Genomic DNA, 14,786 nt, shown 5'->3' with positions numbered 1-14,786 from the left:
CCCACCTCCCGTTCCACCTCCTTTCTGTGGTGAAAATTTTTTGACACCCCATAAGCGAGCGAGCACTGGAGAGAAAAAAATATTTGTTATTGCTAGGAACATTTGAATTCCACCACATCTCCCAGGCAAAGCCTATACTCCCATACACACAGCTGCCGCTGCAACCTCCTCTTGCGAGACACATATTTGCATAGCACTTCTGGTACACCATGAGGAAATTGAAAGTCGGCATCCGAACCCAGTTGATTGTATTGGTGACCTTTGCTTGTCTTTTCTCCCTTTTGATTTTGGCAGTGGTCTGTGGAGTATACTTCTCCAACAACTTGTCAGACCTTCGGGCCGAGCGGTTGGAAGTCATCTCCCAGCTCAAAACTTCCCAGGTCACCCAGGCGTTGGACTACTTGCTCTATCAGATATATTGGCTCACCACCAGAGATGCCATCACCACTCCCCTTTCAAGCTACAAAGCTGGAAACAACTCCAACACGGTGTTTGACCAGGCACAAGACACTCTCGACCAGTTTGTCACCAGCAGTGAGTCATTTGCCGCTGCTCGCTTGTACAACTTGGACCTCACGGTGGTGGCAGAAAGCACCAACAACGCCAGCTCCGTGTCCCAGCCATCTATGGACTACTTATACCCGCTCCAGGCAAACCTCTCAGTGCCGTCACAAATCAACCTGTTGAGCAATCAGGTACAATCCTTTTTCATGACTGGACCCGTTTCCAACAACTCCGACGCTGATTCCACATACTTTGTTGGTCTCACCTATGCCGTGTATGCCAACACCTCCATCATCCTTTCTACCCCTGCTATAGCCGGGTACTTGTCTGTGATTGCCAATGCAAATAACATACAGCAAGCCGTCAACGACTCGGAATCTTCCAATGATTATACGGTGTTGGCCCTAGCGCCAGTGTTTGATTCGGATTCTAGCACAAACAATACGGTTGACGATATAATAGGCTTCCAGGCAGTGTTCCCAGTGGCTGGGTCCTCTTTAAACAGTGATACCGTGTATAACATCAACCTGTCGCTGGCTGCGAAAGCAGCCCTTTTACATGACTCAGGTGCTTCCACTAAACAAAAGAATATTGATGGCAAATCCGTGGCCATAGGTTACTCAACCTTGGACCTTGATTCGCCAAAGTACTGGTCCATCATTGTCGAGCAACGGATCTCGACCTTCGACGCTCCCGTCAGGAAGTTCACTAAAATCATCATTGGAGTTTCCATTGGAATTGGTGGGTTTGTATGTTTGATCACCTTCCCAATGACAGTGTTTTTCATCCGACCCATCACCAACTTGAAGTATGCCACCGAGGCCATCACTCGTTCCAAGCGAGAACGAGAAAGGGGTGTTGAGAAGCCAGAGTCTTCTGGCTCCACTGGGAATACAAATTCTCCTCCACCACCTTACTATTCAACTCTTATCCGACGTTTTAACAATAAGGATAAAGAAGAAGAACGTGAGCATCTCATAAAAGAAAAAGAAAAAGAAAAATCTGGACCTAATGGGCTGGCTAAAGGTTCATCTAATGGCTCCAACAACAAGAGAAATAGTGTGTTATCTGCGGGTACAGGTGGCTCAAATTCGGTTTACTCTACGGGTATCAGGTTACCATCACGAATTCCTGATTCGAAGAAGATCTTCAAAGATGAACTCTCGGAGTTGACTCAGGCTTTCAATATCATGAGAGAAGAGTTGGAAAAACAATACACACATTTAGAAGATAGAGTTAAGCTGAGAACCAAGGAACTCGAAGCATCTAAGATTGAAGCCGAAGCTGCCAACGAAGCCAAAACCGTTTTCATCGCCAATATTTCTCATGAATTGAGAACTCCTTTGAATGGTATCTTAGGTATGACTAGTATTGCCATGGACGAAGAAGATACTTCCAAGATAAAGGATTCCTTGAAGTTGATAAATAGGTCGGGTGAGTTGTTGTTACATATTTTGACCGAATTATTGACTTATTCCAAAAATACCTTGAACAGATCCAAATTGGAAAAGTCTTCCTTCCAAATCTTGGAAATCGCATACCAAGTCCAATCCATTTTCAGCAAGTTGGCCAGTGATCAAAGAGTCTTTTTCAAGATCTTAATGAAGCCTAGTTTGATGAGAAAGCTCATTTTATACGGTGACTCCAACAGAATCATTCAGGTGGTAATGAACTTGGTTTCGAACTCTTTGAAGTTTACCCCAGTAGATGGGAAAGTCAATGTCACCTTCAGATTGTTAGGTGAATACGACCAAGAGAGATCCAATCAGTCTGACTACAACCAGGTGTATGTTGTCGGACATGAAACCGCTGCCAATACTCTTTCCAAAAGCAATCCATACGATGGCAGACCACCTAAAATGCCTCCCACCACTAATGAAGCAGCTTTTGAACAATCATCTGCTAGCTCGGTTGATGCAGATGGTGATGATAATGATACCACCAGTATCGTGACATTATCTACCACTCAATATCAGGATGCGGTCTTCAAATCCCAGTTCAAAAGGGATATGAAACCACTTCCAACGGTTCCTGCTGACTCATCTGATACCGAATCAAACTTCGATACAGACAGGAAGTTGAGTAGTAGTGAAAGTGATGACACAGCCCCAACTCTACCATCTAAAGATAACGTGTTGGTTACTAGTAATGGTCATGCTACAGTATCTCCTAAATTATTACCCCCTCCAAATATGAGAGACAAATTCATATCGACTGCTTCCACATCCGGAACTGGTACTACTACCAAGAGACCAAGTATCAGCAGTATCAATTCGTCTTTGAACTCCAATGAGTTGGTCAAAAATGATAAAGTATATCGTATCAAAAACTTCTACAAGCCTAAGACATGGGTTTTACAAATTGAAGTCACTGATACTGGTCCAGGTATCGAACCAGCGTTGCAAGAAAAGGTGTTTGAGCCATTTATTCAAGGTGACCAAACCTTATCTAGAAGTTACGGTGGAACTGGTCTAGGTTTGTCTATTTGTAGGCAACTTGCCAAGATGATGAATGGTACAATGACTTTGAAATCGACCTTAGGGGTTGGATCTACCTTTATCTTCACGGTTCCTTTGCCTCAAGTAGGTGAAGTGTTGGTTCCAGAAGAAGACATGGCTGAATTCTGTGAAGATGAATTCAATCCTAAATCTAAAATGAACAGAAAGGTTGCGTTTACCTTCAACCATGAAGATATCATCAATGAAGTCAGTGAGGCTGAAGATACCGGATATAGTAATGAAGCCAACGCTTCATCTAGGTCTGAATTACACAGCACTGGCACTCCATTGTCCACATCTTCGCCTAAGGATAGTGTGGGGCCTCTTGATCTTTCCAAGATTAACCCTCCAAATATCACTATTGAGCTTCCAAGTCCTGGTCGTAAGTCAAGCGAAGAAAGTGCTTCTAAGAAACACTATTTCGAAAAACCACATTTGATTGCCAGATCATCTACCGGTACTGCCAATTCATCCAACGGCTCGGACAAGATGGACCTCCACAATAACTACTTGCTTCATGACTTGTTGCACTTGAAGATCTTGGTGGCCGAAGACAATTTGGTTAACCAAGAAGTCATCAGGAGAATGTTATCGTTAGAAGGATTCACCAATATCACCATGGCTTCTAACGGGGCTGAGGCAGTTGATAACGTGAAGGAATCTATCGAAAAGAATGATGTCTATGACTTGATCTTCATGGACGTTCAAATGCCAAAGATCGATGGGTTATTGGCCACAAAGATGATCAGAAGCAATTTGCATTATGATAAGCCAATTATTGCTTTGACGGCATTTGCTGATGAAAGCAATGCCAAGGAGTGTCTTAACAGTGGTATGTCTGGTTTCTTGGCCAAGCCCATTAGAAGAACGAATTTGAGGAAGATCATCACCGAGTTCTCACCCATTTTGTTAAGTGAAACGGTTACCACTCCACAAACACACCAGAGTGACGAAAGAAGATTGGGCTACGATTCATAGTCAAGCTCCAACTACAACTTTCAATCACACTGTCCCCAACAATAATTACGTACAATTTTTTTTGATAGATTATTCCCTGTACTATATTTAATAAAAGTTAATACTAGAACTTGTAAAATTGGTGGATTTAAGGATACCTAGTTTAATTCTAAGTGACGTTTGAAACTTTTGATGCTAGAGGTTAAATACCCAGCATCGAAAGGGTTCATGAATTGGATCATAGGTATCTTTGTACCACTTGTAAATGCTGCGAAATTGACAAAAACCACTAAATACACCAGTTTATAATAGCATACCAACATCACAAATTCAATCAGAGGCCCAACCTGACATGCGACGTGGTGAATAAACTCATCCTGTTAAGCGTATCCACTCATCGCTCCCCAAGCTCTTTAAAATCGCTACCATCCCCTGAGCCTAGCTCGGCTCGGTCCTCAAATGGAGCCGCACCAAAAACATCATCAAAGAGCCTCACTTATTTTTGTAATAATCCAGCCATCCAAATCCAAACCAAACTCGTTTTCTTCATTATGGACAAGGAAACTCAGCCAAGCAGACGGCCCCACGGGTTAGTATTCAGACACTATATGGCCGGGGCCATATTGACAGCGGTGTTAGTCTGGGGAAGTGGATTTCTTCTATTTGGGCTTTCCCACTTTAACCTCACCTACAATATTGCCAACAAGGACCTTTCAATTTTAATCAATTCGCCTCCGTTATTGAGCCACTACGCTTATCCTACTAATCACTCTGGTCTTATCAATGGGAAGATCCCCTTAAACTTCTTCATCGCTGGAGAAGGCACTTTCTCTCCTGAATACTTCGAAGTACAGTGGATAAGAGAACCAGATTCACTCAAAAACGACAAAGGAACATATGTGGTAAGAGAGCACATTCCCTCTGGAACAGACGATGAGTATGATACTCAGTATGTGGTGAAGTCTATAGTGGACCCCGATTATGAGTATGTGCTTTTCAACGGGTCTGCGTTCAAGTTCGCTGGCCTCGAATATAACATAGACAAATTATTAGCTTCTCCGGATTTACAATTGGCAGTTTTGAGGACAAACTCCACCCACAACTATAGACATTCGACTTTTGCCATTTACTGGATTTTAGATATCCACAAGAACACCATCGTGCCGCTTTTCAATCCGGACGATAAGATTTCTGTCACCGCATGGTCTCCAGATTCAGAGAAAATCGCCTATGTGTACGATAACAACATCTACATCAAGTTCATCACAGGATCTACTGAACAGATTACTTTTGACGGAACAGCCGAGGTTTTCAACGGCAGACCAGACTGGGTATATGAAGAAGAAGTGTACGCTAGTGATATCACTATGTGGTGGTCACCCAACGGAGATAAGTTGGGCTACTTACGGATGGATAATAGCGATACGCCAACGTTTCCTATTCCTTACTACGTGCAAGAAGGGTATGAAGACTATCCGAAGATGGTGGAATTGAAGTATCCTAAACCAGGATACCCTAATCCCAAAGTGGATGTGGGAATCTACGACTTGAACACCAATGATGCCAGGCTTTTGAAGCTTGACACCCCCAATATTAAAGACAAGCTTGTTACTCAGGTTACGTGGGTTTCGGCCCAAGACGTATTAGTGAGAATCAGCACCAGGTCAAGTGACTTGTTGGAGTTTTACTTGATCAATGCAGATACCTACAAGTATGACCTTGTCAGAACACACAGTGCCACCCATGGATGGTTTGAGGTAACTTTCGACACCTTCTATGTTCCTAAGAACGAGGCCCTCGAGTTGACTGAAGATGGATATATCGATACGGTGGTGGTTGATGGATACAACCATCTTGCGTATTTCTCCCCACCTTCCAATTCTGAAGGGATGCTTTTGACTCAAGGTCAATGGGAAATTCAGGATGGACTGATCTCGTTTGACTACAGTGACGGTAATGTGTATTTCATCTCCACCATGAAGTCTCCTGTAGAAAGACATGTCCATTCCGTCAACTTATTAGAGGCCATTAAGTCGCCCGATTTACCTATAATCAAAAACATCACCGACACTTCTAAAGAAGGGTTCTTTAGCGGTTCTTTCCTGTCAGGATCAAGGTACTTGGTGTTGACCTACAGAGGTCCCTCAGTCCCTTACCAGCAGTTGGTGGACTTGAAGACAAACGAGGTGGTGCGGACACTTGAGTCCAACACCAAACTTGCGGAGGCCTTGGAAAAATATGCTATCCCAGAAGTCAAACATGCGGTGGTGTCGCTTGGGCCGGATGAGAGTGGGGATGAGATCTTTGTGGATACACTCGAGACATTCCCATTGAACTTCAATCCCAAGATGAAATACCCAGTGCTCTTTTATGTTTATGGAGGCCCAGGTTCACAGACCGTCACCAAGGCATTCAGCGTGGGGTTCAGCTCCATTGCGGCCGCCGAATTGAATGCGGTCGTAGTGACAGTAGACGGTAGAGGTACTGGTTTCAACACACACAATAAGAACGGTGCTGATTTTAAGTTCATTGTAAGAGACTTATTGGGCCATTATGAGCCTATTGACCAGATAAAGGCTGCGAAAAAATGGAGCGAAAAGCCATATGTGGATAGTGACCGAATTGCCATCTGGGGCTGGTCCTACGGTGGGTTCATGACGTTGAAGACGTTGGAAACTGATACGGAACATGTGTTTAAATATGGTTGCTCAGTTGCACCCGTCACTGACTGGAAGCTCTACGACTCGGTATACACCGAGCGATACATGAGAACACCCCAAGAAAACCCTGAGGGGTATGTGGTGGGGTCTATCAACAATGTGACAAACTTCCACAACGTGACTCGGTTTTTGATGATGCATGGATCTGGAGACGATAACGTTCACTTTCAGCACTCGTTGAAATTATTAGACAAGCTCAACTTGGAGTCTGTGGAGAACTTTGACTTCATGGTATTCCCAGACTCGGATCATAGTATCAGCTACCACAATGGCAACCATGTAATCTACCACCGGCTTTTGAAGTGGTTGAAAAAGGCTTTTAACAACCAGTATGTGGGGGCGGGCCATTAATTGCAGCCAAAACCAATTGGGTGATGCACGCCCAATTCGCTGGCTGCTCGACAAAAAAATTTTCATTAATTTACTTCTATCTCATCCTAAAACACATAACATGATTATTTACACTGATTTCATTTCTGGAGACGAATTATTGTCCGACGCCTACGACGTCACGTTGGTCGACGGAGTCATCTACGAAGCCGATTGTGACATGGTCAAAGTCGGTGGTGGTGATGTCGACATCGGTGCCAACCCATCTGCTGAAGATGGTGGTGATGACCTTGAAGAAGGTGTTGAAACTGTCAACAACGTTGTCTACTCCTTCAGATTACAAAACACCGGGTTTGACAAGAAGTCTTTCTTGACCTACATCAAAGGTTACATGAAGAAGGTCAAGGCTCACTTGGCTGAAGTTAACCCAGATGCCATTGAAACCTTTGAAAAGGGTGCTACCACCTACGTCAAGAAGGTTGTCAGTTCTTTCAATGACTGGGAATTCTACACCGGTGAATCCATGGACCCAGATGCCATGATTGTGTTGTTGAACTACCGTGAAGATGGTACCACCCCTTACGTGGCCATCTGGAAACATGGTGTTAAGGAAGAAAAGATCTAAGCTATTTATACTTCTATATAATTTTCTTTTGAACTAATAAACTGAGGTTTTGATTAGTTACGTTTGACACAGAGACACACGTTCTCTAGGGTGATGTTCTGGTCAACGTACCAGAAAATTTCACTAGTGTAGTTGGAGGGGAGCATTTTGCGAAGAGCATAGACCCTGCTCTCATCGATGAGCCTTCTCGCCATAACACCCAATTTTGTTTTCTCTGCGGAAGAGAGGCTTGATTGCAGGGCAATGCCTGTGCTGGAGTCTGGAATAGAGCTAACGGCCCACGAAACGACTTTTTGTAGAACTTTAAAAGAGGGTTTGTTGAACCCTTTAGCAGCCAAATACTCTTTGGAAAAGGGAAGAAGAAGGTCGTAGTCACAGATGTGCCTACAGCACATGGCTATCATCAACCCGTTAAGTGATTGTGTTTCAATCACCAGCGAGTTGAAGAGCAGCCGTAGCGTCATGTCAGTGGCTACTCCACACAAGTGTTTCGATATGCCCACCACGTTTTCACATTTGCAACCATCGAGAAAATTATCGAGATCCAAGTCCTTGATATCTATACGTGTCCGTTTGACTTGTGGATGCAACGGGTGCAAGGAACTCTGGTTCTGTGCATTGAAAATGGTGGTTTCCTTGGTGATTTTGGGATCATTCTTCATTCTGTTCACACTTCTATCGATGAGCCCAAACCCATACGAGTTTGTGCTGGTGGAATTTGTAGACTTGTGTTCTTCGAGAATACATAAGTTGAGGAACCGAGACAATTCTGCCTTGCCACATCCGAACTCAATGTAGAAATTATCTGGCCCCAAAAGTCCCTTGGTCTTGAGGTTCCCTGCTAGACTGGACTGTTGAATAGGATGCTTCTGATGCTCCTTCTCCGAGAGCCTCTTGGAGAGACCCTCATGGGATGATGATATGAGACGTAGTGGTGTGAACTGCTCTCCAGCTTCCCGAATTAGCGGTAGGTACTCGTCCAAAAGCTGTTCTTCAGTGTCACCTAGTTGGGTCTGTGAAGGAGATGTTTGTGCACAAAGCTCATTAGAGAGTTTGTGGTTGATATTGAGGGAATACCATGGGTCATGTAAGTCCTTTCCAAGAGATGGGCACTTCTTGAGATGCCGCGAAAGGTCCTGTTTCCAAACAGTGTGTTTGGGGTCCAACGGACAAGGCACTCGCTCCGATTGACCTTCTATCATATGATGGGAACAGTACTTATTGTCCTGCTTCCGTTGCATTCCACACGTCCGGGTACGGTTGGGAATTAAGTACTCGCACCGATATACCACAGGTACTGCCGGGGTGTCTTCTGTTTTTCTCTTCTTACTGGTAGGCTCTGCCATCTGTAGATTTATGAGGTTTTCGCGATGCTCATCGAATCTTCAAATCACATCCTCATGACGAAGGGAAAGTCTGACAACACGCTATGGAAGATAGATCTCTTGGAAAACAAGTTCCTTGGGAGCAAACCCCGGTATAAGCTGACTCTGAAGCTTTTGGCGGCCAAGGACAACAAAAAGCTCATGAAGAAAATGCCTTCTACTAAGGCCGATGCTCAGGCTCAAATTCTTGACATGAAAACAGGTGTTTTCGGACGAAAGTACCACGGGGCACTTGTCAAGTTACGCTCGGAGGTAAAGAAGACTGTCAAGGCTGACTTGCATAAGTTGGGAAAAAAGGCCGATGAGAACAAACAGGTATTAGAGTTTTTACAAAATGACAACTTGATCGAAGATATGGTTGTTTCGAAAGTCATTCGGATTCTTCAAGCAGCCGTTTTGAACAACAAAACGGCTCGAGAGAATCCACCAAAGTTTATTGATCCACAGGTTTTGCAAGTTATTGGAGATAAACAACATCTGTCCAATCCCACTAAATTTTTCAAGGATCACTGTCAGAATAATAAGGAATTACACAAGTACGTCTCGAGCCTTTGGAACTTGAAGGGGATGAAACTTGTATTGGCTGAAATCGAGTGGTCGTTTAGGCTAGTGAGAGGTAACTTGACGGAACAGGAAATCAACAATAGGAGGACTGCCACCGGAAAGAGCATAAAGAAAGATAACGATGAAAACAGCGACAGTGAAGATGACGGAAGTGACGATGATAGCGGTCTGGATACCGAAGATGAAAACGATGAATCAGCTCCCGCTGATTTCGAGAAGTTTGCGGTGTATGACAATTTGGTTGTAGATTCAGATCAAGAAGATGAGGGTCCACAGCTTGATCCCAAGATCAATTACAATGAAGTAACAGACGAAGAACCTTCTGAGGAGTCTTCTGGCGATGATACATCTGGTAGTGATGTTGAAGATGTTGTGGACAACAAGAAGACCAAATCCACTAAAAAGCCTAAAGATGATTTCTTTGCATCGGATTCGGAGTCCGATTCAGAAGATGCACAATCAGTCGAGAAAAAGTACAATCTTCCAGAATTAACGACCGGGTATATATCTGGAGGCAGCGATGATGAAGGTGATTTTCAAGTTGATGATGATAGAGTCGTCAAGCAAGTCACTTCCCAACGTAAAAACAGAAGAGGTCAAAGAGCCAGACAAAAAATATGGGAACAAAAGTACGGCAAAACCGCCAAACACAAACAAAAGGAGCTGGAGGCTTACGAGAACGATAAGAAACGTCGACAATCAGAATTCGAAGAAAGAGAACAAAAAAGACGTTCCAGAGCCCAAGAAGCCTTAGAAAATGCTCCTTCAGGCTCGAATCTTACACCAATAGGACGCAAACAACAAGACAAGCCAAAGAAGGAAGAACATCCATCCTGGATAGCCAAGAAGAAGGAAGAAGAGAAGTTGAAGAACTTAAAGTTCACCGGGAAAAAGATAACGTTCGATTGAATATCTATAAACGGGAATAATCAATCTTGAAAGACTTCTGGATATCACTTTGGCTCATCTTTTGACATGAAAGCGGAGAACTCACTTGGATATGGTACTCACATTTTTCTGGCTCTGCAATAGACAATACTTGTTGGTCATCACCACAGATAAACTCAATCACTGCCAGTCTTAGAGGTCCGTTCCAGCACCGATGGCCATTGATGTAGTATAGTTTCCCATCTTTATAATGTGAATAGACTCCTAACAAGTTACCATCCTGGTATACCTGGTTAAGTAAGCCAACCTTATATTCGTAGCCTCCTATGTTGGTATTAACCCATTTTCCCACCAAAGCTCGAAGAATGTCATCAGGGCCATAGTCAGCTGCCAAATCAGCTTCGAGGGTTTCGATGTTTTTGTTCAATGTGCTGATTCCCTTTCTAGTGGAGTCTATCTCCACGTCCAAACCTTCGGGGGTCTTGATGTGCTTGAGAACCAATTGGTCGACGGCCTCCGCATCAAACAAGCGGAATATCTTTGTGATGTAGTAGTGAATCATGTTGCCAAATGTGGGCACTGTGTGGTCGAAAGTTTCAGGGGAACTGTAATGGGATTCTCCAACCATCACCGTCTTGGCATACTCGTTGAGCTGCTCGAGATCGGAAGAGATACCACTCACGTCATCAGAATCTTCCTTATTAGCAAGGTAGTCTTGAAACTTGTTAACAGCCTCTTTGACAGCTGCATCATTGAAATTGGGGTTGTAGTTGGTGAGTAAGTTATGCAAAATGGCCTCCAACTTCTTAGCTCTTTGGGAAGTGGAAGCGTGAGTCGCTTCTAAATCAGCAGCCTTCTCTGCAACCTTATTGGTGTACAGTGATATTTCGTCGTAGACCAGGAGCTCTTGCGTTCCCACAAAGCCATGGGCCTGTGCTTCTTCAAGTTGTGTAAGTTTGTCCACGAGGTTGACGTTTTCCTGCCTAAACGACTCGAGCTTTGCCTCGACTCTGTCCTTAAGTGCTATAGCATCTTGCTTTAGTTTGGTATTGGTTGAAGCCGCTAGACGGACTTTCTCCTCCATAAGCGCTTCATACATCACGTACTGGTCATGAATCTCTTTGCATTTGTTGGGACAATTCCCTGTTATGTACTCGTCAGAACCGTCGCAACATCGGTCGTAGTCACAAGTACCATCATTTAATTTGAAGTTTTCAATGTACCCAGGAATGTGACCATCGTTGGCACAATAGAACATGTTGGACTGGTTGAATTTGCATGCATTGGTGCCAATTTCATCTGACCCATCGGGGCAATCACAGTAATCGTCGTTTATCTGACTGTAGTCAATGACAATAGAAGGATCTCCCAAGCACCGCCATTTCTTGTCGGCATCATTCGATCCTGTAATGGGTTCATATAAGTGTTGTTTCTCGGGGGATACACCCATGATGTGTCCCTCGACTACACACACAGCGTATATCCCTAGTATAATTGAAGACTTCATTGTTGAAAAGAATCTGTCTTCAAATCTGTCTCTTTAGCGCGCACCAGCCTTTCGCGGTGCTACTGCGATTTGTGCAAAACCAAACCATCGCGATCCAAACCTATGGACCTATGAGTACAAACACAAACCCATGGTCCGTCAGCCGGTGCAAGCGAGTGGTGCGACCGCTAGTGGCGCGAATCCACTCATTGACTGATACAGTCGTCAAAAATCCGCTGTTGCTTCACATTTCATCGACCCCAACTTCAAATACTGGCATAAACATATTAGCAGGAATGGTGAAACCTGCTACTGCTGCTGCCAGACTTCAGGCACTACAGCCATTCGTGTCTCCTGAACTTTACAGCTACCTTCTCGACATTTTCCACATCTTCAAAAGTATCGTCACGTCGCTAGAAACAGGTAGTAATCCAGCCCCATTTATCGACCCTCTTGGTTCTAAATGCTCGTACGAAATCGGGAAGGCCATGGTGTTGTCGACGCGAGCGTCGTACTACAAGTTGAATAATAGTATTCTTTTCGACCCCAAAAGTCTCCCGGAGTCTACGAGAAAATACCACCATTCTTTGTCGAGCGATATCGACCCATGGCTTCAGTTGCAGCCACTGTCAATTTTCGAACCACTTCGATTAGACATACTTCGGGGCTATCTATTGCACGTGATTGTGTTCAACCTGCCCCGGTTACTTTATTTGCTCGTTCCCACGCTTATCCACTGGCTTTACGAAGAGCTGATTGTCATGGGCAGCTCGCGCTTGAAGTCGATGCTGAACAAGTTGTTCTACGAGTTTTGGCACTTTGATAGTGCCAATTACTACGACAATATTGGCGATAAAGCGGTCAAGCAGCTCAGCAGAATCGACGGAGACTCCAACGACTTGTTTTGGTGGTTGAATCTGATCGGATACTGGGACAATATGATCTCAAGCATTGGGATGACTTCCAGTCAAATTGGGCACAACCAGTACGAGGTATTGATATTGGATACGTTGATCCTCAATAACAAACTCATGGATGGGGGTGATGATAGCGAAGTGTATGCACTTTTAAGGAGAAATAGCACACATTTGCAAGTGAATAACATTCTCATCACAATGCTCACTCGCTTGATAAAACAGTCGAGCTATAATCCGAACCAATTGAACGAAACCTACTATGGGTTTCTACGGTTAATCCAGCTGTGGCTCGCATTTGGAAGCGAGACTCCCGGATTATTCAACTCACTTCAAACTGGTAATGACGCCATGTTTAAAGGTGTGATCTCCTTCTCTCGGTACTTGCACAAACTGCTCAGCAAATCAGACGATCTTACAAAACTTTTAATACTTTTGTTCCATTACTATACGAACCGTCAACCTGGTATTCAGCTCATAGGCCTCGATGCCCACCATCGTGTGCTTTTGAAGACATTACGGATGATCCAGATGGAGGAGTTAAAGAAGTTTATCCCTCTAAAGTATAGTAACTATGAGATAAGCAGCTTCATATACTGGCTTTTGGACAATAAACTCGGCAAATTTGCATCTGCAGTGTTTTACGACTACTATGGCCAATTCTCCAAATACTATGACGACGATTTACGACATATTCATCGCTTGATTAAAAAAGCCTAAATTCATTTCACTATATACACTTTAAGCTCATTTCACTAATATACACTGACCATTGATGGACTCGTCTACTATAGCTTTATACGTTGCTTCCACCACTCGATCAATTGAAACCAGTGCAATATCGAGATTTGTTCTGGCTCCCATGTCGGTGTCGCTGACAAGTCCAGGTACAATAGAATTGACTCTAATGCGCCCTTTGAGCTCATTGCTGAGGGATACGGTAAACCCATTCAAACCTGCTTTCAGGGCACTATAAACGGACGTCCCTGGTATTGTGAAGTCCAGAAGAGCTAACACAGAGCTGATGTTGATTATCACCGCATCATTTTTATGTTTCAACATGGGTTTACATGCGGTTTTGGATAGTATAATGGGTGCAATAAGGTTCACTTGTACAGTGTTTGCAATTTCTTGTGCCAGCATTCGGGGAAGTAAAGAGTGGTTGGTAACACCAGCACAATTAACAAGCACCGATACCTCATCGAAAAGATGGGGTTTGGAGGTTATATCGTTGATATTAAGAAGGTCAATTGGTTCAATTGTATGCAATTGGTTTTGGGTGGTGGGTAGCGTTCGCAAGGTTTCTTGAAGAAGTGTCTTATTCCGTGCTACTAGTGTTATCGAAGCACCTTCTTGGGCTAAACGTACCGCAATTTCCCGCCCAATGCCTCTGGAAGCACCTGTTACTAGGGCCTTTCTTCCTAGCATGAATATATATTTTGCGACTGAAGAGTCGCGCATGCCAATAAAGGTGCAAAATCGACTTGGGTGGGATGATGATCTTTTCTACGTAGACCACTTCGTGCAGTTCAAGAAGTGGATTGTAAGATCTTTGAAGCAAGGTCACTATGTGTGGATTCCATTTACTAGTCTTTGAAAGGAGGATACTCAATGGTTTAATAACAGATGGAAATACGGGCTGAGGAATGCAGTAGATAGTAGATAATCTGATTTAAAAGAAAAAGATGTGCAGCTTTACCATCTGATTAATTATTCCTTACACGGATCGTCTAATTAATGATTTTAGTGCTCCTTAGAAGTGAATGCAGCAGCTTGAAGCATAATTGTTGATACTTTGAAAAACCTTCATTTATACAGAAGAGCTTTAAGTTCTTTCTTTTACTAAAATCTTAATAGCACAGTTAGTAAGCTAGAGATTTAGTCAAAATATGCATAGAAGTACTTATCACTGGCG

General features: G+C 43.7%; 7 protein-coding genes across 7 annotated transcripts; 5 read left to right on the top strand and 2 right to left on the bottom strand. All coding sequences in view use genetic code 12, as the record gives it.

Moving 5' to 3' along the window:
- Positions 1–209: 209 nt before the first annotated feature.
- On the top strand, positions 210–3,980 carry SLN1 (Histidine kinase osmosensor; the record flags this gene model as incomplete). The annotated part of the gene is made up of 1 exon (XM_006689360.2): positions 210–3,980. One exon carries the CDS (start codon positions 210–212, stop codon positions 3,978–3,980), a length of 3,771 nt encoding a protein of 1,256 aa, XP_006689423.1.
- Positions 3,981–4,510: 530 nt separating this feature from the next.
- PSN45_002042 (uncharacterized protein) lies at positions 4,511–7,030 on the top strand (the record flags this gene model as incomplete). The annotated part of the gene is made up of 1 exon (XM_006689361.1): positions 4,511–7,030. The coding sequence occupies one exon, from the start codon at positions 4,511–4,513 to the stop codon at positions 7,028–7,030; it is 2,520 nt and encodes an 839-aa protein (XP_006689424.1).
- Positions 7,031–7,130: 100 nt separating this feature from the next.
- Positions 7,131–7,634, top strand: PSN45_002041 (uncharacterized protein; the record flags this gene model as incomplete). The annotated part of the gene is made up of 1 exon (XM_006690202.1): positions 7,131–7,634. One exon carries the CDS (start codon positions 7,131–7,133, stop codon positions 7,632–7,634), a length of 504 nt encoding a protein of 167 aa, XP_006690265.1.
- Positions 7,635–7,687: 53 nt separating this feature from the next.
- On the bottom strand, positions 7,688–8,980 carry TRM13 (tRNA:m4X modification enzyme; the record flags this gene model as incomplete). Its single annotated transcript, XM_006689362.1, has 1 exon — positions 7,688–8,980. The coding sequence occupies one exon, from the start codon at positions 8,978–8,980 to the stop codon at positions 7,688–7,690; it is 1,293 nt and encodes a 430-aa protein (XP_006689425.1).
- Positions 8,981–9,034: 54 nt separating this feature from the next.
- On the top strand, positions 9,035–10,492 carry BUD22 (bud site selection protein 22; the record flags this gene model as incomplete). The annotated part of the gene is made up of 1 exon (XM_006689363.2): positions 9,035–10,492. The coding sequence occupies one exon, from the start codon at positions 9,035–9,037 to the stop codon at positions 10,490–10,492; it is 1,458 nt and encodes a 485-aa protein (XP_006689426.1).
- Positions 10,493–10,496: 4 nt separating this feature from the next.
- PSN45_002038 (uncharacterized protein) lies at positions 10,497–11,921 on the bottom strand (the record flags this gene model as incomplete). The annotated part of the gene is made up of 1 exon (XM_006689364.2): positions 10,497–11,921. The coding sequence occupies one exon, from the start codon at positions 11,919–11,921 to the stop codon at positions 10,497–10,499; it is 1,425 nt and encodes a 474-aa protein (XP_006689427.2).
- A 332-nt stretch (positions 11,922–12,253) lies between these two features.
- PSN45_002037 (uncharacterized protein) lies at positions 12,254–13,591 on the top strand (the record flags this gene model as incomplete). Its single annotated transcript, XM_006690204.2, has 1 exon — positions 12,254–13,591. The coding sequence occupies one exon, from the start codon at positions 12,254–12,256 to the stop codon at positions 13,589–13,591; it is 1,338 nt and encodes a 445-aa protein (XP_006690267.2).
- Between the last annotated feature and the right edge of the window lie 1,195 nt (positions 13,592–14,786).

This window comes from Yamadazyma tenuis, chromosome 2 (genome assembly GCF_029203305.1).
Source record: "Yamadazyma tenuis chromosome 2, complete sequence".
Lineage (NCBI taxonomy): Eukaryota > Fungi > Ascomycota > Pichiomycetes > Serinales > Debaryomycetaceae > Yamadazyma > Yamadazyma tenuis.
This window is presented reverse-complemented; position numbering and strand designations above follow the sequence as displayed.